The sequence below is a fragment of the Hetaerina americana genome, unplaced genomic scaffold (assembly GCF_022747635.1).
Source record: "Hetaerina americana unplaced genomic scaffold, ioHetAmer1.1.p SCAF_5, whole genome shotgun sequence".
NCBI lineage: Eukaryota > Metazoa > Arthropoda > Insecta > Odonata > Calopterygidae > Hetaerina > Hetaerina americana.
The window spans coordinates 56,101,670-56,124,416 of NW_027287095.1; the positions used below are offsets into that span (position 1 = coordinate 56,101,670).

Genomic DNA, 22,747 nt, shown 5'->3' on the forward strand with positions numbered 1-22,747 from the left:
TTCGTCAAAAAATTACGAATAATGATAGCACTGTGCGACGGTGCGTTATCATTGGTGCAAAATCCACGAGTTTTCTGCCCACATTTCTGGTCTCTTTCGGCGAATTGCTTCACGCAAACGTCTCATAACGCCCAAATAATACTCTTTGTTTACTGTCTGGCCTTCTGGCAAAAATTCATGATGCACTACACCGTTGTAATCCATGAAAACCGTCAGCATTGCCTTCTTTTTTGACTGAAAACGACGTGGTTTTTTTGGTCTCGGCTCATTTGGTGAACGCCATTCACTTGCCTGATGTCTGGATTGCGTGTCGTACTCATAAACCCACGTCTCGTCTCCAGTAATGATCCTTTTGATGAATGTGGGATCGGATTCAGCCTCGCAAATCATGTCTTTTGCGACGTCAACACGGTCTCTTTTTTGCATGAAATTGAGGTCTTTTGGCACCAACTTTGCTGCTACACGACGGAAACCCAAATCATTAACCACAATGTCTTGGGCGGATCCATAGGCAATGTTCAAGTCCTCCGCTATTTCTCTGATGGTTAATTTGCGGTTATTGACCAACATTTCTTTTACTTTATCAATTTTTTCACCGACTTTCCATGTCGATGGTCTGCCACTGCGTTCATCATCTTCGATTGACTCACGACCACTTCTGAACCGCTCGTGCCACTGGTAAACGACCGTTTTTTTTAGAGAATCGTTGCCGAAACACTTTTCCAACATTTCCAACGTCCGTGCGCCACTAAATCCGTTTTTTACGCAAAATTTAATACAAGTTCGTTGTTGCAAATTTAAATCCATTTCTGCAATTGTAAAAAATCGCCAACACACACAGAGATAGATGTACTCTTGGCTACGTAACTTTTGCAAATGTCAAGTTATGACACTAAGATTTAAAGGGAATATCAACAACAGATGTACCAATTTAACAAAAAAAACAGAACTCAAATCGGAACGATGGGAGCGCCACACGGTGGTTATTCCGGGAACTTTTTGATCAAGGTAGTATAGAGCTGTACTCAACCAGTTTTATTTAATTAAACTTTTTAAAGAAACTGGAATTATGAAAATGGGATGTAGCTCCCTTTTGAGGAACAAGAACATTTATTACACTGCAAAAGGAAGAAAACTTGGCTATTTCAAAGAATAGCATTTATTCACAACCATGCCAATGCCTGCATCTTTTGGCCCGAACATCAAAACCGATCATGAATAAAATATACATATTTTGTGAAAGGGCAAAGTTTCTTTCTTTTGCACAGAGTTTCACAATGTGATACTTTAACACCATCGCATTTATTACATTTTTTATGGATCTAGCATTTATAGATTAAGGTTTAATTAGATAAAAATAGTTAATTATTTCCTCTTTTCTTCTTTTACAAGCATATTAGATAGTACAATTTTAAGTCTAATGATCCTATCTGGCTGAATCTAGTCCTCCCCTTAAGTATTGATGAAAATATTAATAGTACTGATGGGTCAGTTTGATTCTTTGATTCTACCAATTCTTGAGACAAGAACTGGAACCAGAACCAAAATGAAGAACATTAGTTCCAGAACTAATACTTATACATTAAGTTACATTGTTTAAACACACTCACAGCTCATAAAAAATTATAATATTCACCACTGAATATCAGAGATCCCAAGAAATATTGTAAGAGTATCCTGAGGAGTGCTCTTTATGCTTACACTCTTGATTAAACAGATTCCCTGAAAAATATTTTCTTGCAAAACTATGTATTCACTTAGAATTGGAGAGGACGGCTTCCAGAAAATGATTCACAAAGGCATACATGAAAATAAAGTTTACCCCATGTGAGTAGCAAATTATTATTCTCACCAGTGGTCTATTGTTTAAGATATGTTTTGGAAGAACGTAAACTGAACATTGCTCCATTTTTAACTTCATCCAACCAAAAATAACCTGATATCTGACTCTCGAAACACCTTTCATCAACTCTGCCTACTTCCTTCCTCCCTTCATTCCATCCAACCTATTCCTTTCCTCCGCCTATCTTGCTTGCCCAACGTTCCCCCCTTATTCCAGTCCTCAAAATCCCATCGCCAATCACAATGCTCTGCTTTTCTACTTCCTGAGGATCCCCTGACTTGTGTTTTCTTGTGGTTAATCCTCATCCCATACCTCTTCCATTTTTCCTGTAAACTACTCAATAATAACTGCAAACCCTTGGCTGTCTGAGTCACTACTGCTTGATAATCAGGAAATCAAAGTGACTTAATCTTCTCACAGCCCTCTTTTACTCCCAGCTTCAGTCCTTCCCATTAGGCCCTTAACATTCTCCCGGCATATATGCATGTTGAAACGTACCAGTTATAACAGGCAATCCTATTTTACTCCTCAGCCAATGACTACCCATATCGATCATCCCTCTTCTACCCTTATTTGTGCTATCTGATTCATGCACAAGTTTCCAATGAGTAGTCTAACCCTACAGTCCACTCTCATATGGTATGTACATTCATATATACATATATTTTGCCTTTGCTAAATCCTGACGATACTCTTAATTGCTTATATACTGCTTCTTTTTGGTATCAGCAATTTTTTCATATCACTATACTGATCTTTCAAGAACAGTTTTAACCTCGGCCCAATATGTTTCTGGCCTAAGTTAATTTTTTAGCTATTTTATTCTCATCCATTCCATGCTCACATTATTCCTTTTATTCTTTCATTCACTCTTTTAAGCATCTCCAATGATCCATGGCTTCTTAGATCTCATTTTCTACCTTTCCTGCTCTTTATATTCGGTTCTTAATCTCTGACTACCAATTTTATTTCCCTGGGGGATATTTATATATTTTTTTGGACTCCATCCATTTTAATCTGGTTGAACTTTCTGAATTCCCCTTTGACACCCTCCTTCCCCTCCAATTCTTTTGAACTTCAAACTGCATTTCGTGACAACTAAATTGTTGTCCAAGTCCATATTCACACTGGGGAAGATGATAGTATTTATATCTTTATGTTAAACCATGATATAATCTAACTGGTATTTTCCTGTTTCTCCTGGCATCTTTCATTTGTATCTACATGTGATGATGTTTAAACCATGCGTTAGTTATTATCAAAACCTTTTTTCAGCAGAAGTTGACCACTTTCCATGATTACTCTCAATTCCTAAACTGTATTCTTCTATATCTCCCCAACCCTCTCTTTAATTACCACTAATTTCCTATCCCCCATTAATATTAGGTGCTTCCTTCCTGGCACTACCCAATTATTTCTTCTAATTTATTGTAGTAGTAGTAGTTTTGAGGGGAGGCGACCGACAGCTAAGGTCATTTGCGCCATAGGGGATGGACAGGACAGGATGAAGGGTGGAGTGAAACCCGGCCTCAGCATTAGCCTACTCTTTACGAAAGGCGCCAAGGGGCCCGCAATTTAACGTCCCATCCGACGGACGGCGTACTCACTCAAAGTGCCCTCCACAAAGCACCTCAAGTAAGGATCGAGATACCTCTGAAAAATATTCAACACCGCCGGGATTTGAACCCTTGCCCTCAGGGTGGGAAGCCAGTACGTTAGCCCCCGCACCATCTCGATCCCTTAATTTATTGTACAAGCTATTCTTTTCTCCTGGTGAATACTCATCAGTGTATACACTTGGATTACCACTGGATAGGTTACATCTGCTATTAGCTCGGCCAATATAATTCTATCACTCACCTGCTCTATATTCAATACCCTTCTCTCTAGTTTCCTATTCAGTACAACAACCACTCCATGATGAATCTCCCCTCACCCACAATTAATTACTCTGTAACTAACACTAGTAACAATAATATTTTGTGTGAAAGTTTCTGTAAGGTTGAACTGCTGGTCGCTGTACTTCCGGGTTCTTCATCCACGCTAGTCGTCTTCGGGTGACAGTTTCGCGGGCCATTCTGCCTGCACCCTCAGGTTGAATATATTTTAGAAGCTTTCTTGTCCACCTCATATAGGGCGGGTGGTCAAGTACTGCACTTTGAATGGACCACCAGCCCTATATAAGGCAGACAAGAAAGTTTCTAAAATACATTCAACCTGAAGACAAGGAACGCAGATAGAGAACCCGGAAGAGTAGAGACAAGCAATGATAAAATTTTATTGTCCACTGACCACGAATATTATGTAGCTATAGGAGTCATCAAGCACAAAGTAAAGTACAAAATACAGGTACATTTAAATTCTATACACGATGAACACTATTAACACGAACACTATGAACTCCTATAATCCCAGCTGTCTCTTCATTTCACCTCACACAAATCTAACACATCTACATATACCCCTTTCTCAATTTCTCTCTCTTAATGATTTCTAGCTTCCCTGTCCTCAATGTCATCCTAACATTCTACGTACCTATCCTAACCATTGCAGTTCACTTCTGGTTCTTCTTTTCTTTTGCTCTCAGCTTGGTTGCACAAGGATTTTGTGTGATGATGACTGTGATGGACTTGCCTCTCTTGTTATCAGGTGCAACACCTGGCCCAGTGGGCTGAGCCCCATAGTTGTCAGGATTCATTATCTCTATTTTTCCATCCATTTTTACCATGGGAATCATAATTCAGGTAGTTCCGCCTTATTTTATTAAATAGTGTTTTTAACGTGACACCATCACTCAAATGGCCACTCAGCTGGGATCTGATGCCTTTGTGGCCGCCTCACTGAGGAACAGATACTGTGTGGATTACCTTTCATCTGACTCTTACCCTCCACAACCTATCATGTCCCTAGTAGGGAAATACATTTTATGGGGGTCAACGTTCAAGCACTTCCACCACATCAAGTTTATAGGTCATTGAAGGAACAACCCTATTCCATATTGTTAATTGAAAAATTGGTTTCTTGCAGTATAGACAATCCTTGGAATTTTGCACTTTATTGCCTGCAATGTTTCATAAATATTTATGCCTTTGAAAGTTCACAAGTTGGCAAACACCTGCACTGTGTGGAGGACTGTTGTTGTCACTTGAATCATAATACCTACCTATGTCTCATTTTGTCTCAAAATTCACATCAATATACAAATATTAGATTAACGGTTGGCCCATGGTTAGTTAGAACCTCTGAGAGTTCAATTTTATTAGATATATTTATGAAAACAAAATAATAATGCCATTCCTTCTTCTGTTGTAGCTATATCAATGAATTCTTATGCTGTGAAAAAATACTAGATAAAACCTGTTAGGTATTCTAATGGATGAAGATTTCATTCATACACATTTTAAGCGATGGTCAAATGGGCTCTCTATCAAATATGTTAGAATCCTAATCAATAAAATTTATTCATTTTAGTTTAGTAAAAAAGTAAAAAGAAAGAGACATAAGAGTTTCTCTCCCAAATAGAATGGAAAATAGCCTTTACTAAACCTAATTCATAAAAGATATAAGGAAAAATGTATCGCACAGCACATGGTTATCTATAAATTTTAAATAATCTTCTTTTAGCATGGAAACTTAAAAAAACCATAAAGATTGTATTTCAAATAAAGCAGTAGCATGAAACTTCTCATTAATTGTACATATAACATTAATATTTTGAACATTTCTTTTTCTTTAATTCTTATACACAATGTTGATATCTATCTATGTTGATATCTATCCATTCAACCTGATTACTGGAACCGAAAATGAGAACCAAAACCGAGAATCAAAGCTAAGAATCCAACTAACAATAAAAAGAAGTAGAACTGACCCATCAACAGTAGAAAAGTGTAGAGAGGAATTTGCAGGAATTTATTTCGGTGAAAAAAATTATTTTATCCAAAATTCGAGTTCAGGAAAGGTGAAGACTAATGTCAAGAGAGGGACTACACTCAGATTACTACTATATTTCAATCACAATTAATATTATAATGACATCACGAACTTTAAATCCATTTAGTGAAGAGGACATTTTTTACATCTCTACGCAAGCCAATAAAATACAAATGACACAATGTACATAAAGATATAAATATATATGCAGGTGAAGGTCTAAAAAAAAATGTTCAGCGGTGACAAGAGTATGAGCAACTTTAAAACATAATTTTAATGTAAGGACCACACGGATATCAGCTGACTAATAATTATGTTGGAATGTGATATGAGAGTGTTATATGCTTTCAGCTTGTGCCTAATTCTCAGGATATTAACTTTCGACACTAGAGAGTTTGAAGAGTGACCATAACAGACAAAATAAAAAAGTCTTCACTCCCACTACCAAGCCTTTCTATAATAAAGAACATGCAATTTCATTGGAAATGGTTCAATGAGGCACACCATTAAAGCACAAGAGGAAGAAATTGGAGCAAAGACATTCTAGAGTTACTAAAAATCTTGGCTAGTGTGACTGCATGACTAGGAGAAAAAAATCATGCTTCGAAATGTTGGCTTGCATTGAGGATTGCTTTGGAGGATCACCTCTTAATATGGCACACTGTAGCACTTCAGGATAACTGGTCACAGCCTTGTAGTTCTGTTGTAGCAGCTGATAGGAGGAGAGGGGAGGGGGAGAGAAGGGAGGCAAAGAGAGGGTGAAGATGGACAAAAGGTTCGAGGAAATGCAGGGAGGCAAAATGGAGAACAGAATGGAGAGATGAAGGCAGGTGCCCAAAGAAGACACAAACAATGAATGAAGGCTTGTTAACTCACCAAGAGCATGAGTAACTACTATTCTACGACATTCATGTATGTAGTTTTATTCAAAAACACTTTTCTAAGTACTTCATGACTATATGATTTTTAAACTTAGTAACTGCTACAGTACTGATCCACAACCTCATGAACCTTAGAAGTCAGGATTTTTCAAAACCATTATACATATAGAAAAAGATACTTTAAAGTTTAAAAAATCTCAATTATACTCAACAATGAACATTGAAAGTCTAAGGAGGTACTAAATCAAGCACTAGTTTTTACTAGCAGCAACGTCTAATAAAGTTTAAGGAGTAAAAACCAATACCATTACTCACATATGCTTATGTTTATAAACTGTGCAAATATACATACACACAAAATATGAAACTGAAAGAAAAGTTAGTTTTTATTATGAGTTTAAAGTATAATTTAGATTACCTGGTGTCAAAAAATAACTTAGCTAGGTTTAATGCACCAAAATGAAAAAAATCATTAAGTATTTTTCCATGACCATATTTTAATTGAAATTAAAATTTATTATTTATTGAAAATTTAATCTCCACAAAGTAAATAAACCACTCTTACAACAATATAGCAAAGACCGAAGTAAGGCTATTGCTAGTGATATTATTTTATATTTTTTTTCTGGTCAACTTGTTGAAAGACTCTCCTTCAACTACAATTATAATAACCACTGATGCAATAAATCAGATAATTTCAGAACAATGAAGACGATAACCCATCTATTTTAACAATTCTCAAGTTTGTTTAAGAACTGTCATTAATGATTACATAATGAGTTAAATGTGTTTTTTTAAACTCACAACTAATTATTAAAGATGACAAAGGGCCAATTCAAGTTCCTTAACAATATTTAAGATAAGCACTCTTCAACGACGAGGTCATCTTATGCGCTCATAATGATAGGTGACATCCAAATGAAGAAATACTCTCCATTAGATTTGTAAAATTAAACAAGGTCTTCAGACTAATGTCTGCTGGGTTCATGAGGTATGTGTAAATTACTATTATCAATCCACATAGGGAAATTTTATTACACAATTAACATCTTTAAGCTAATATAAATGTAAATGATCAAATATGCACACAAAAATGGAAATGCTAATTATCTATTTAGACAAAAGATATAAATTGTACTATGAAAAAATTATAAAAAATATACTAATGTGATTTTCATTCATTATGAAAGTAATTTGATTTGGAGATGATAAAGTGTTGGAAAAATGAGTCTCATGTTTTGTTCAAAGTTTTAGCCTCCATTATGATTCCATGAGCAACCTCATTGCATCAACAATTCACTGATCATGAATTAACTCCATGACCAATCTTAAGAGTGATTAAGACTGAAGCAAGGTGGCAATTAATATTTGAATTCAAATTTATGACCTATTGGCACACCAAATATATAGAAACAAAATAGATATTATACCTCAGGAAGACCTGGAATTACTTTTCCAGCAAAATCTCTTTCATCTAGTGGTTGAATAGGAGATGGTCTGCCTGCTAAGTGATGATTCACATTAGTCAAGAAACTCCCACACATGCAGGTGGATTACAAATGTGATTAGAAATTGGGCAAGGGAAGGGCACTCACTGACAGCTAGGACTAGCATTCAGTTGAGATTCAGTGTGGTCAGAGATTAAATGAAAGAGATTTGGGAACTGAAATGAACAAGAAATATATGAGAAGCCATTATATAACTAATGAAAAAACTATCATATTTCCTGGCCTATAAGACACAATGATAAGACTGACCCTGATTTTTCCTGTTAGAATTTACAAAAAGTATTTGGATGATATAGAAAAAGATCAAAGTATTTTGATGTTAAGATTTAATAAAAAGGAAATGGAATTGTTTCCTTAAAAAAGAAGTGGGTACCAACATTTCAAAGTTTATTTCCGGTAGAAACCCAGAAATCTGACATCATGGATGCCAAATCATTTCCACTTACTTTCCCAAGGGTTGTCACTTTCCTCTTAAACAAGGTCATCTTCTCTTCCATGTGGCACGTTGCTATTATCAAATTTTTCAAAACGCATCATGATAGTCTCACTTTTAACTCTCTACCAAGACTTTTTCAATCACGAACAATACATATTAATGGCTGTTTCATTTTTCTCATCAGTGTGGTATCATGGGTAGGTACCTAATAATCTTTCTTTTTTTATTCAAGTAGCAGTTACTTTGACAGTTTTAATGGAAGCTCTGACCATTTCGGAGAACATGAATGTGAATTATTTGACCAAAATCTGCATTTACTAAAACCACCATCCCTCTAGTCTCATATGCAGTGTGAGTTTCTCGGAAACCCCCACTATTGGTTGACTCTCCCAAGCAGTGCTCCCCAGCATACCAGACAATGTATGGTGATGGAGCGCGGGTTTCTCGGAAACCAAGGCAAGACAATGTCCGCTACCCAATTCCCTTTTTGCTACAATGTTGCTACTATGTAGCGACTCAGAAGTCCCTCCCCCCGGAGGCGTGATGCTATATAAAGCGAGATGCTCCAGGAGCAGGGCCCCCATTCCTTACCCCTTCCTCACCTGATACCCTGTCTCTGTGTCTGTCCGTCGTAGGCTCTTACGACCACACCAGAGATGTCCTGCCTTGCCCTGCTCACTCGTCCCTACTCCCCGGTGCCTGAGCCCCATTGATTGATAGGGGTTAAATAAAAGATGCATAAACTGAATACGACTCTCTCATTCTGTGCTACGCTCCCACCAATGATGTCATGGCCGCCAACCACGCGACACATTCCTCGGTTGGCGGTGGGCTGAAATGCCTTTCAGCTGCCTTGTTTCCATGTTGCAAAGAGTAATTCTCAACTTCAAGTTTAAATAAAATTCTGTAGGACTATTTTCTATCTTAACATGCCATGAGGTCACTATCATTTTAACTCTTCATGCAATGCTTAGTTTCTGTTATTATTTTCATATTATCAAAATTTGTATTAGAAGCAACCATTTTCTATGCCTTTATGACACTCTCATTCTACTTGGTTGGTTCTAAGGTTGAATTCCTTTGGAGTTTATTCGGCCAGCCAGTATGTACAATGTATGTACGTACTGGCAGAGGGGTGACATCCCTGTTAGCCCTACATGTACTGCTTTATGGCAACACCACATGTGAGATTAAACTAAAATCGCTAAATTGTACAAATTTATGATTGATTGAAGAATTTTTAGAGGAAGTACTTTCAACCAAATTTTAAAAACTCTGTGGCTTACTATTGAGTCAAAACAGTGATATTTTGGAAATTTGTAATGGAGGCAACTATTTTCAATGCCTGATACGGGAAAAAATACTTTAAAGTAAGCAATTTTCCAGCAAATCAGCTTGCACTTATAATTCGTAGCTATACCTGTACACCCCAAAATGTAAATTGCAGGCTGATTTTAAGGCACATTCCAGAGTAAAAAAAGTCTTTATGTACAAGGGAGTATGGCAATTAGAACGAAAAAGAAAAAATATTCAAAGTAATGATGAAACTCTACTTTTATGAACTACTCTTCTTTCCATTTGGAATAGAGGGCCAAGAGCCTAGATCATTCCCATTTTGAACTCTCAAAGCACTTTTATTCTGAGGAAATTTTGTTGTCAAGAATAAAAATTAGATTATTTAGAGGATCAACATAGATACCACTATGCTTGACTGGCTGAAATTATCTCTATAACAACTATCTTGATTATCATATCATTCCACTCATGTTTTTTTAGAAAACTATCATACACCCCATACAATTTCATTAAATATGACAACACAACATGTCTACTGCAACTCTCCATTCAATTCCTAAGCCAGTTATTCCCATACCTTGACCATCTCAGAAGGATGCTGATATGTTTTAGAACTTACACTGAGAATTTTAAAAATATCTATGATCTCATTCAAGCAAAAGGTTTTGGACATGAAAAATAATGACTGTCAAAACAAATGCTTGCAAGTTGGTGTCAACATACAGATTCCCAACCCTTATACACCTGATTCACTCAGTGCCTCCTTTTCTTCTGTTGCTGACTCACCTGTGCATGAATCATATTTGATGGTGACTGCACAGGCATATTAGAACCAACAGGCAGTCAGCTTCATATCAAGAAAGTACTCTCAATTTATTGGGAGTTGCATACAAAATGTAACCCTAATTTAAACCTTCTGAACCCTTCTTTTTAACAATGATCATTTCCAAGAGCAGGACCTCAGTAATGTATAAGGAGGCTTCCATGGAAACCTACTCGTATTTAATTATCATAATATGATATACTAGTACAAAGACTAAGGATAAATTCATATTTATATATTTAATGATTTTATCATCTAGTAAAGAGGCACATGGATATCTAATGAAGGCAAAAAACTTTGAATATGGACACCACTCAAGGCAAAACACAGCAAGAGGAGCTAATAGGTGTTCTGACATGTGAAGGAACCGGCCATTGATGGGGTGAACAACAAAGAATATCCACCCACCTTTCAAGCAACCTCCTCTCCAGCTCTGGAGGATATGTAACATAGATGTAATGCTCATTACCGCAAACGCCTTCATCTTCTTCAGGGTCCCCATCTCCAAGACGTACAGCCAATCGTTCCTCTGTTTCCTCTTCACCCTCCCCAACACGATAATCCCCATGGAGGTGCTGAGAGGGGCTCCCTGGGGCTAGGTGTTGCTGTCTGCGTGTTTGCCGTGGGTATGGATACTGACGCCTGAAATATTAATGGACTGCTGTAAATGCCAGCTAGGGAATGGTGGACTTTGATTTAAATTCCATTATCCATTATTTTTTAAAAAAAAGGAAAGATGCCAATGAGAAAGCATCATATTGATGAGTTTTCATAAATGTTAACCCAGGATGTTGTCAAATGCTATCAATATTAACATGATATCTACACTGTTAGTTTAGTTTTATTTATGAATTTCATTGTGATTTATCTGGTCCAAATGCATTAACTTGGTAAATAAACCTAGACTTAAATAAATTTTGGGAACCTTCCGAAATAATACTTCCTGGACGGCTTATAAAAATTTGGAGAAATTCTGAGGAAAATGTGTCAAGCTAAAAGGAGATTGATGAAAAATTAAAAAAAAAACTACCCAAAATAATATAAACCTATATTTTCTCCTAAGGACTTACTGAACAACCCACGTAAAAGAAAAATACCCTTATCTCTAAACTAAATCTGGGGTAATATTATTACTAAATTAATCTCTCGGTTAAAGGTAGTTTATGTGGACCCAAGGACTGATAACTGTTACACTAATAAGCCTCACCTAACACCACACTAAAAGCAAACACTATTATCAATCATTCATCAAATCCGCTTGTTTCTAGCTCTCTTCATTCAGTCCAAAATTCCTATGATGTGTTATCCTTCCTTAACCTAACACAACATTCTCCTCTCTATTTCAGCCTTAAAATTCCATTACCAGCCCTTATGGCCTACCACACCCATAAATCACCACCAACAACTTTCTCCCGGGGGCTTGATCACCGACAAATCTTACAGCTTGCTTTGACAGGTTCCAACCTACTGATTATTCCTATTTTCAGCCCTTCCCTAGTCAACCTTAACATTTTCCCAAGTTTATATTAAAAGCTAGGTTGATAATGGACAACCTCGTCTTACACCACCTGCCTATCACTACCTATCCTGATTCCGCATCTGCTATCCACATTTGTTAAGTCCCAGACAGATTTTGGATGAGTCACCATCCCTTCAGTCTACTCCAACAGCAACATGTTCATTAATATTTGCCCAATTTACTCTGTCAGACACCTCAAAATCCACGAAGTAAACGAATAATTTTATTTATATTCAAAATAAATTTATATCAGTGATCTCATTACATCTATGACATGAATCATGCTCATCCCTTCCCTAAACTAACATCACCATAGTGTTCTAAGTCCATATTCTAACAGTTTCAATCCTCTTCTGTGTCTCCATTTCAATTCAGCCATGCAAATATTTTGTTTGATAATGATGATCTGAGGCTTTGCCTCCTCCACTGCTAGGTATTGCACTGGTCCTACTGGGTTTTCTTTCCCATCGTTGCCAGGAGACATATTCACATTTGCCTCCATCACATTTATGAGGGAGAAATAAGTAAGATAGTTTCTCATTGACTACCTCACTAATGTTTTATTGCGATACTATCACTTTGAATGACAACCCGATTGGGTTTACATCTTAGTACCTATCTCAAAGAGAGAAATGCTCTCTGATCTTTTGTCTGGCTCTTACCCTTCAACCTATGCGACAAAGGCATTACTGGGAGAAAATATCTTAACTCTAGCCAGCAAACCCTGGTGGTCATCGGACTATGCAAGCCTTCTACCAAATTAACATTGTAGTTGATGGGGTAGGCAGGCATCAATGAAGGGGAAGTCCATGTTCACTTATGAAAAAAATATCTTTTACAATTACTAATTATTTCTGTCACCCTAAAATGGAATAAAGAGAGATGTATTGTCTTAAAAATCTATTCCTACCTTCCAGGCTGGGTGAGGCCCTGCTGATGGGCTAAGAGTGCCTGCTGCCTCTGGTGATGGAGGAGGCGCTGATGAGTTCGGTGGGCTCTGGAAGAGTGAGCAGGGGAGGGAGTGGCTGTACTCGAAGAAGCCACACTTCCTTCTTCCGAGCTGAAAAATGACCAAATAAGGTGTAATTTAAATTGTGAATTGAGATTATATGCGGGATAAGTTATAGTAGTGGTTAGACAGCTAATTTGTAACAGATGGTTGCTATTGTATGAGAATACAACCAGTTTCAGAAATGCATTGTTCTTTCAATCATATTTTTTTGAATAACATAAAACCCAAAGCTAAGAGTAGTCCCTGACCAAAAGCATAGTAATTTGTATAACTTTCAGAGTCAAATACAGCAAAACCTTGGATTCAACAAGACCCAGTAATTACATAATCCTCAAATTTTGGAAGGACTGAACAGCTTTTTAGATGAAAATCATTCCAATCTTAAATGTAAAGCTTAAATGTACATCCATGAACCCAGAACTTGGGAAATGGGAAAATCTCACCTCCCGATGGACATGACCAATTTTTAACAACTTTTTTCCCAGGCTTTTATTACACTTTTTCACCTAATTTTAAAATCATTGCTGTAAATATTATTTACTTAATTAAAATAATGGGAGATATTTCATCTCTAAAGCATGATAATACACCAAATTTATCAAATATTTTCCTTCCAAACTCAATTCACACTGAACCTCAAATTTACATATTTTTTCCCTGATCCACAGAAAAATTTTTCATTCAAGGTTTCACTGTATCTTATGCTTAGAATGACAATTGGAGCCATCACCCCTTTCCACAAATCAAAAACATTTCATTTAGGCGACTGACAGCCGAGGTTATTTGTGTCATTAGGGGTAGGTGGGTAATTTGTTGAAGGTAGGATTTTCAAGGAATGGATGGAGAGAGAAACCCCGTGCCCACATTAGTTCACTCTTAACAAATGGCATTAAGGAGTCCACTGCTAAAATCCTATTTTTTGGAAGAAATACTCCATTTGAAGTGCTCTCCACATTGGACTCCTAGTAAAGGATTGGGAAACCAATGAAAAATTGTTCTACTGCCAGGATTGGGCCCCTGGAGTGGATAGCCGATACACCAGACTAGCATGGCCAAGACACTAACCTAATCCCCAAGAACACTACAGTTTATAAAGAGAAAAATATTACTTAGCCTATATTATATTACTATGACTTACTCAAAGATGACCCATATTACATAGTATGTGAGAGTAGTAGCTAGAGAAAGAACTAATCCAAGAAGAAGCAGCAAGCCCCAAGCAGTTGTGCGTCCATCACCAGGAGCATCCTCCCAGTAACGTTCACAAGTCAGGTACCAGCATACAGCTCTGTCCATTTCCTCTACAATTTGAAAGTTATTTGTCATTCATTTTTTTTCATTGAAAGTTGATCCATATTATTTGAATATATTATTAAATCATAGCATTTCATCCCTTGTTAAGAGATTACTACTACTCTGGAGTATACTAAGGAATATAATACAAGAATAGACCCTCCTTAGGATGTTGCTTGGTAGCACTTTTTCCTTATTAGCATGTCTTTCAGGTCTTAGTTCCAACCATAAAAAACCATGAAGTTATCAACCCGAAGATCAGTTTGGTAGGTTATGGTAGCATTCACCCAATACTAAGTTCAATGGAGTGTGAAATTTACACATCATGGTAGTTTTGTAAGAAAAGTATTAGTAACAGAGTTTTCCAGAGTTTCGCAGATTTTATTTGCATTGATAATATGACAGTGGCCACCATTATTACTGAAAATTTGCCAATGCAAAAGATCTATCCCAAACTCATCCCAAAGGTCTTCATGGACCACTAAGAGCAGAGTCAAGTGCCTGCTTGCGAAGACCTGTAACGGTATCGCGATGATTCCCCATACCCCTTACAGTCCCAACTTGGCACAAACAGACTATTTCCTATTCCCAAAATTGAAATCCTTTCTCAAAGGACACCACCATGGGACTTTAAGTGGCATCAAAGAAGCTTACAAGGCTACCCTTAAGGACCTTCCCCAATCCACCGACCAGGGAGCCTTCAAGTTGTGGAAAAGCTACCGGCAAAAGTTGATTGATGCTCAAGGGATGTACTTTGAAGAATTTTGAGCCATTGTAGCATTATCTGAGATTAATCTATTTTAACCATGCACGGTTTCAAAGGAAGTTCTGGTACCCGAAAAATCACCAAGCTCGGATGAAGCTGAGGGTGCCCAGAGATTTGTACCCAGTAATTGAACTTGACTTCTGGTCAGTAATCCAATGCTCTACACCTGGTCTACCACGTCCCCTTCAGCCCCAAAAAATATAAATAATTATGGTTAGCTTGTTTTGGTTACCTATTTTACATATTCTACATTGTGGGCAATATTAAAATTTGTCTGCACTTAAGTAATGCACCAGAGGCAATAGCAATAAAAAAATTACTCACTTTTGCAATTGTTATCATTTCTTATCTCCATATCTATGTATATGAACAAACAAATAGCAGAAGCATTTTTGTAATAGCAATGGATAGACATGCGTAGTGAGTACTCAGGTTGTTTTTAAAAAAATGACAAAATGTAAAATTAACATGCACATTTAAAAATTAAATAATATACTCTAACTATTGTAGCAATTACATAAATATTTTACTAACTCACCTTCAACATCCTTAAAATCCTGCATTGACAGGTTGACCAACAATCCAGCAATGCAGTCTCTAACCAATATCTATTGAAGAAAATTAAACAATATGAAACATTATTTCCTTAAAGATGATACACTTCACATATTTCTTAAAAAACAAGACAAGGAAAGACCTCAACTTTGGACTCAAAATAATTAAAACGTAATAAATCAGTCCTTCCCAAGCATTACACATAATTAATATGGCAGTGTGGTGACTCAATTTCTTGATACCAATTTTGGACTTTTCCCCAAATAACATCTTTTCCCTTATCTTTCTTTCCAGTGTAAGGTATCAGACAAGGTATTTGTGTGGATCATCTCTCATTGTTATCTGTGCCTCTGGTATCATAAGTCGGCTCTTTTCTTTTTTCCAGAGCTAGCATGTGTGTTGGCCTAAAAAATCATTAACTGATTTCATAAAAAAGAATGATTGCTTTCCTCAGGGATTCAAGATTTTCACATCATATTCCTGATTCACACAACAAATTCTAGACTTTTTTTTAACCAAGTCAAGAAGAGTTTTTGGTCCTTTTTTTATTTTTTTACTAAAGGCTAGGAGAAATTGAGTAATTCTACACTTGCTCCTAATTTCCTGATTAGGTGGCCACCTTAAAAGGACACTCAGAATGAGTAGTATTAAAGTCATTATTCTTCCAAGAGCAATTTTCTGAAGCAAATATAATATTTTAGAAAATGACAATATAATTCATTCCATTATACAGATAATGAATTCAACTTTATAAATATAATACACATAAAAGCCATTGCATATCGGCTGCATTGGGTTACTAATAGTTAATATTTCAAAAGTAAATTCAACTTTGATTAGAGTAATTATATTGATGAATTTCTACTAATATCTGTATTGCCAAGATAACCAAACTCCTTGACATGGAAAAAGATAGCTCACCACATGGCATCCATGAAGGTATACAGAAGTTATGGGAAGTTAAGGGCTCTTCACGCAGTAACAACAATTGATGAGAGAGCATTCTCATCATGAATTGTATCTTTTACCTTCAGTGCAATGCATTTCACTGACTTGCCAAAAGTCAGTGAAATGTATTGTACCGTAAAATAAAGTCTGCGGAAAATTACCAACTCATGTAACATGGGCATAATACTGTATAATAGAGAATTGTAAATACATTTAAGTTCTTGGGTTGCATATGAAAAATAATAAAAATCAGTCAATCAAAAATTATGCCCTCTAGTACTTGACAAAAGAGAGAGAAGTGCCCAAAACTTAGCCATCAAGTTATACATCCATACCTCACATCTTGTCTTGAGCTTTTGCAACTCTTCTGGCCGACAATCTGCCTTGAGCCTTTGTATTCTCGCACGACCTCCATCCTCCTCCTCAGATGATGCCTGAGATGACTCTCCTGGTGCACTGTTGCCACACCGCACCTTCCCATCACCATTACTAATTGCAGCTTCTTCATGCTGTGCACCTCCTACACCCTCTCTTTCTTCTCTTGGTCCTAAGAATGAAAAAATTGCCATCAGAGTGAACACCTTATAGGAGTGATGCTGATTTCACCAAGGAAATGAAAAAAATGAAAGCTCAACCAAAAAATTGAATGCTTAATGATACAAGAATAACCAATTTGTTTGAAAATAAAATCATTACACCAGCACTGCACTTACGTACATTACACACATTTTTGGGGAGCATGTATAATTACATCATGCAAGGTTCATTTGTCCCATTTAGCCCTTGGATCTGTAAACGTGTTCTTCCACCTCTTTCTTATACACAATTCCAGCAGCGAAATTTCTTATTTCTTCAGCAACCCTTATCAGTAAAGTCTGTTTTTCCCTTGCTTTTGGCACCAAGTCACATTATAAGACCTAGGCATGTCCAATGCAGGCATGGCCGATTCAGTATGACAGCTAATCGATTTATCCTAGAAGTGCTCAACCGTGAGGTGATCACATCTTTTGTCACAGAACATAATAATACTTAAGGCAGAGAGGAGAAGAAGGAAAGAATATGGGGAATGATGACACTCTCTAGCAGCAAGCCACTTAAACCCTGTAAACTTCCCAAAATCCTTGGGAGAGTTTAGAAGGATTAGAAAAACTCTCTTTTGAGAAGTTTTTGAATGGAGACATTGGGATGAGAATATAAACACAATTTATTTCTTAGTGAAAGGTTGATCGTGGGCAAAAGGCTAAACTTGACGGCTCATTCTCAAGACCTGATGCAGCACTACTTAGCCCAGGTGGCAGAGGAGAAGGGTTCAGGTGGATGATCTATATTGCCAGGCACCAATGGCAAAGATAACTCAGGAACTTGTGGATGTCTTAAAACTTTTTTTTGATATTGAAATTAAACTGGAATTTTGGCAAAAGACTTAGTGCACCATATACCAATCTATATGATAAATACTGCAAGTTTTATAGGTAGATAAACATTAATATTCATTCAGTGGAAGTTTGGGAATCATTATAGACATGATACTTTTGAATGTGACGAAACAACAATTTGAACTGCACTGGGATACTCATCCAACACAGTGAATTGTGAGAGCCATGCAATCAACAGTAGAGCTGCTAATGGCTGTGTGTCTATGGCTGAAATTGAATGTTTTCATTGCAATATGCAATTAGTCAGATGAATTGATTTTCATTGCATTATCATATGCAAAAAAGCTAATTGAGAATTCACAAAAGGCTGATAAAAATACTAACAATTATTAAAACAAAAAGTATCAGCTCAGTGTTTGAAGAGTAACCAAACAAATATTCACACAACTGTGCAAAGAGTGAAATCACTAAGAATTTTCAACTCCAAGACAAAACACCACTGATAGAATTGTTCACTCAGATTTCACTGCTAGGGAAAAAAAGAATGGTAAATCACTTGTGTATTAAACATAAAATAGATCTTAAAATGAAGCCATGTGAGACTGTAAGAGAAATTAAATACAAATAATAGGCAATGGATATCATTATTGTTAAGAGTAAGGGCAACAATCCACATTTCCTGGAATACAACAACGGCACAGATACTCAATAAAAAACCAACGATTAATGGTTTGCAAAGTTTTTCTTCCATTTTAGCTTACCAGGAGCAGGGTGCTGGGAGCCAGCGGGAGGATGTGGGGAAGGAGGCACCAAGCGAGGGCAATGTCCAGGGTTGTCCTTGGGTACCTCTCGTCTCCTCCCAGCTCCCGGGACAACTAGTGCACCCCTCTCGCCAGAGTGTAGCCTTGGTGCCATGGTGGGCTCTGGGCGGCGGTTTGAGGGGACCATGTGGTGTCTGGCATGTGGTGCTGAAGGAGGGTGGGGAACTGGCACTCCTGGCGGGGCAACCAGGGTCCTACTAGCTGATACTGCGGAGGCATCCTTGCCATGCGTATCAATTGTCCCATGACGCCACACTTCCACATCGGTGTTTGCATCTGATGAACTGCCAGTCTTTGAGGCAAGAACCTCACAGCGAAGGATGTCACAGTAGTCCGCTAAACAAACTGCATCCTCTGCCTGTACAATTCACATAAAAGCAATTGATACCATATTTAGTTTCTGAACTGAATTGAAGAGGACAACGTAAAGATGAAGGCTTGTAAAATTAATCGTTTTCCCAAGAAAATCATTTTGCAATGCCACTGACATTTTTTTCATGCATGAGTCACAGTTGAGATATGAATACACATATTTTTAATTTTAGATCAACTTATGTGATTATGCTCCATTTAATTGACCATAGGATTAATATCAGTGATATTTATGTAACCAAGAAGGTCAGTCATGTAAATAAGAACAAGAAATTCTTGAATGGAGACACCTTGAGTAATTGGCTTTGGAGAAGAGACATATTTTTGGCCATGGTTAGCGATGAATACTTTCTGAATTCTGTTGTTAGAGTGGGAAATGGATATCTACTAAGGATAAGATACTCCACAAGTACCAGAAGTGTTTCGCTTCAGTAGGGTCACCATGTTCAATGCATTAGCGTGATAAAAAATATAGCAATTACTACATGCTAATTGTCAATCGAGGTAAACAAGTGCAAAAATTGGAATATCAGAAAGAAGCTGATCAATGCTGGAAATATAACAATATTCCACAATACTCTATGCAATTGACAAATCGGTTATATCACATTTGTTCAAGTTTACTTACCACATAGCCAATTGCAGCTGCAATATATCACTCATGTATGGCGACAAAGAATGCACACACGGAACAGAATTATTTGATTCTTTCTGTTCACCTCTAAAAATATTCTACATTAAAAAAAAGAGCAGTCTGAATTATTGCTTAAAAGCAAAATTTCTTCTCCAGTATGCTCAATAGTAAGGACTTATTGTAAGGAGTTGATCTAACTTTCCCATGCATGATGCACTGAGCATTTTTACGAAAAGCAAACCATTATTGGCAAATGATTACCACAAGCATTTAGAAAAACTTGTAAGATATTTACTACAGGTGATAACTATATTCTTGACATTATGGCCTGAAGAATTAGTATCAAATCATTTACTAACTAGCCAATGCCCTTAAAATTTGGACTAACTTAAACAGAAAATTAAAGGAATACATACTAGATAACAGAAAATGTACTGCTACATCTAATAAAATTGAAATGCAGTACATTTTTAACGCATTTTAATGTATAAAGATGGTCAGGGAAATCTAATAACAAAATTCACTGAATGTTCTTGTTTTACCCTAAAATTTCTCGGACTTCAACAACTATTACAACACAATTATAATTTCATAAAATTAAAACCACTTAAAAAGATAATCTTGTTTTACCCAATGCAAAAATGTCAGGACAACAGTTTAAGAAAATAAATGTAAATTTTAATGAAGATAAGAAATACAAAGTAAAGTACATATATAATTTTATCATTATTATCTACCACATAAATGCTTATTGGGTGGGCACAGCAATTCCTTAAAATATATAATTATCAAAACTTTTCTTGGTTCACATGGGGAAAAAATTTATTTGAAATGGATTTGAAAAATTTTTCTCTATAAGTAAAAAATATTGATTTTTTATCCATGTTGTTTTTACTGACCTTTCTGTTGCTGGCCTATGTGGGTAAATTTGTAAACAGCTCGCCAAGATGTAAATTTAGGATTTGAATATTGGCCCCTTTTAAAATGTATACTACAGGTCTCTACGTCTCATTCATGATTTAATATAATCTGTTATCATGATTTAATATCTATCAACATCACTAGCAAATAAACATCAGTGGACATCTATTGATGGTTTCAGGAGGATATTAGGTCCAAAGTTAGGTGGGGCCTCTGAATTCTATTTTTCAAAATAAAGAGTGCATTAGTGGCTTTCTGTGTATCAGATATTCCTAGTAAACCACATGTAGCACACAGGAAAAAGCTGGTGCCCCACCTTGATACATGAATATCACATGATGTAGCCTCTAATTTTTTTGTGTACATGGAGAAAGAATATGAATAATGTGATTTGTAGACAGCATAGATATAACACAATATTTAAGTACCTATGATACATGATTTCCTAATAGGCAGACATACATACACATAGAACTTAAATATAACTACTTCAGAAACTGCAGGAAACTGAAATAATTTTTTTAAATTGTGAGAATATATTTATTCAATATTATTCTGAAAACAGCACTTTTTGGCCTTTCCATCAGACTTTTAACTATCATATAATCATTAAAGACAATTAAAAACACCTAAGCCCCAGGCGAAAGAAAACCCATCCAGGTGGGAATCGAATCTTGTGAGTTTCGCAGGCGAGAATGTTACCCCACCACCACCGGGGTTTGTGTAGATTGATGAAGTGATCTGTGCCCAGCCCTGATTGTGCCCAGATCTGTGTCCCAAGCCCAGATTGCATTGCATCATGACAATATTTGATTTTTCAGCTGTATTCCAAAACTTAAGGAGGGTGCCCAGCAGAGAGTACTGCAAGTGAGGTGGGATCTCACTCCCCGTCAATGGGACATAGAATTTGAATCCTTGGGCACTTTTCACGAGTATGAAATAAGCTAAAACCACACCAGGATCTTTTTCCCTTTCCTGCCCTCCCACAAATCACTAATAGATGTCAGCACTAACCCAATGAGTTTCCCAAGTAGTAATAGGTAATCATTTATGAGTTAACACATAACACAGTAGTGCTTTGGGAATAGATCTGTAGTGTGGATGCCTCTCTGATGTTGTTCTCATGCAGTGTTTTGTGAAGATGGAAAAAACTGAGATATTAGCAGTGATTAAATACTTCGTAAAGAAATGTATGAAAGCAAAGGAAATTCATGCCAACTTTAAGAACATCTGGCGGACTCTGCTCCTTCATATTCAACTGTGGCCATTTGGACAAACAAGTTTAAGTTTGGTCTGGACAGCTTAGATATTGAAACGCATAGTGGTCAACCAAAATGTGCCACTACCCCAGAAATTATTGCAAAAGTGCATAATTTGGCCATTGAGGATCGCTAACTGAAAGTGCGAGAAATTGTTGAAGCAGTAGGTATGTCAACTGAACAGGCATATCACAGTGGTATCACAGTATTATAACAGCGGTATTGGATATGAGAAAATTATCTGCTAGATGGGTGCCATGAATTTTGACGCAGGATCACAAATCCATCAGAATGGAAATTTTCAAACAATGTTTAAATCATTTTAACAGTAACCAACAAGATTTTCTGCGCTGGTTGGTGAGCACAGAGCAGGGCAACTTGTATCCAAAACTATACCCCAGAGACAAAACAGCAGTCAAAGCAGTGGAAACATATCGATTCACCACCACCACAGAAAGCACAGGAAATATGATCGGCCAAAAAGGTGATGGCTTCAGTTTTCTAGGATGCGATTCTGCTGACAGAGTATCTTCCCACTGGTCAAACAGTTA

The 22,747-nt window shown here is 36.8% G+C and overlaps 1 protein-coding gene across 4 annotated transcripts in view; it reads right to left on the reverse strand.

Moving 5' to 3' along the window:
- Positions 1–22,747, reverse strand: part of LOC139693996 (uncharacterized) — a 37,978-nt gene that overhangs the window by 12,350 nt on the left and 2,881 nt on the right. Inside the window, exons 4-10 of one of the 4 annotated variants that reach the window (XM_071592381.1) lie at positions 18,951–19,368; positions 17,149–17,360; positions 15,849–15,918; positions 14,390–14,552; positions 13,150–13,299; positions 11,129–11,362; positions 6,422–6,476 (exon numbers count right to left, since the gene is read on the reverse strand). In XM_071592381.1, coding sequence (XP_071448482.1) covers positions 6,461–6,476; positions 11,129–11,362; positions 13,150–13,299; positions 14,390–14,552; positions 15,849–15,918; positions 17,149–17,360; positions 18,951–19,368 — 1,263 coding nt within the window. In that variant the 3' untranslated portion in view covers positions 6,422–6,460. Of the gene's footprint in view, positions 1–6,421; positions 6,489–11,128; positions 11,363–13,149; positions 13,300–14,389; positions 14,553–15,848; positions 15,919–17,148; positions 17,361–18,950; positions 19,369–22,747 lie in introns of all 4 variants that reach the window. The other 3 variants (XM_071592380.1, XM_071592379.1, XM_071592382.1) reach the window with 3 other exon arrangements.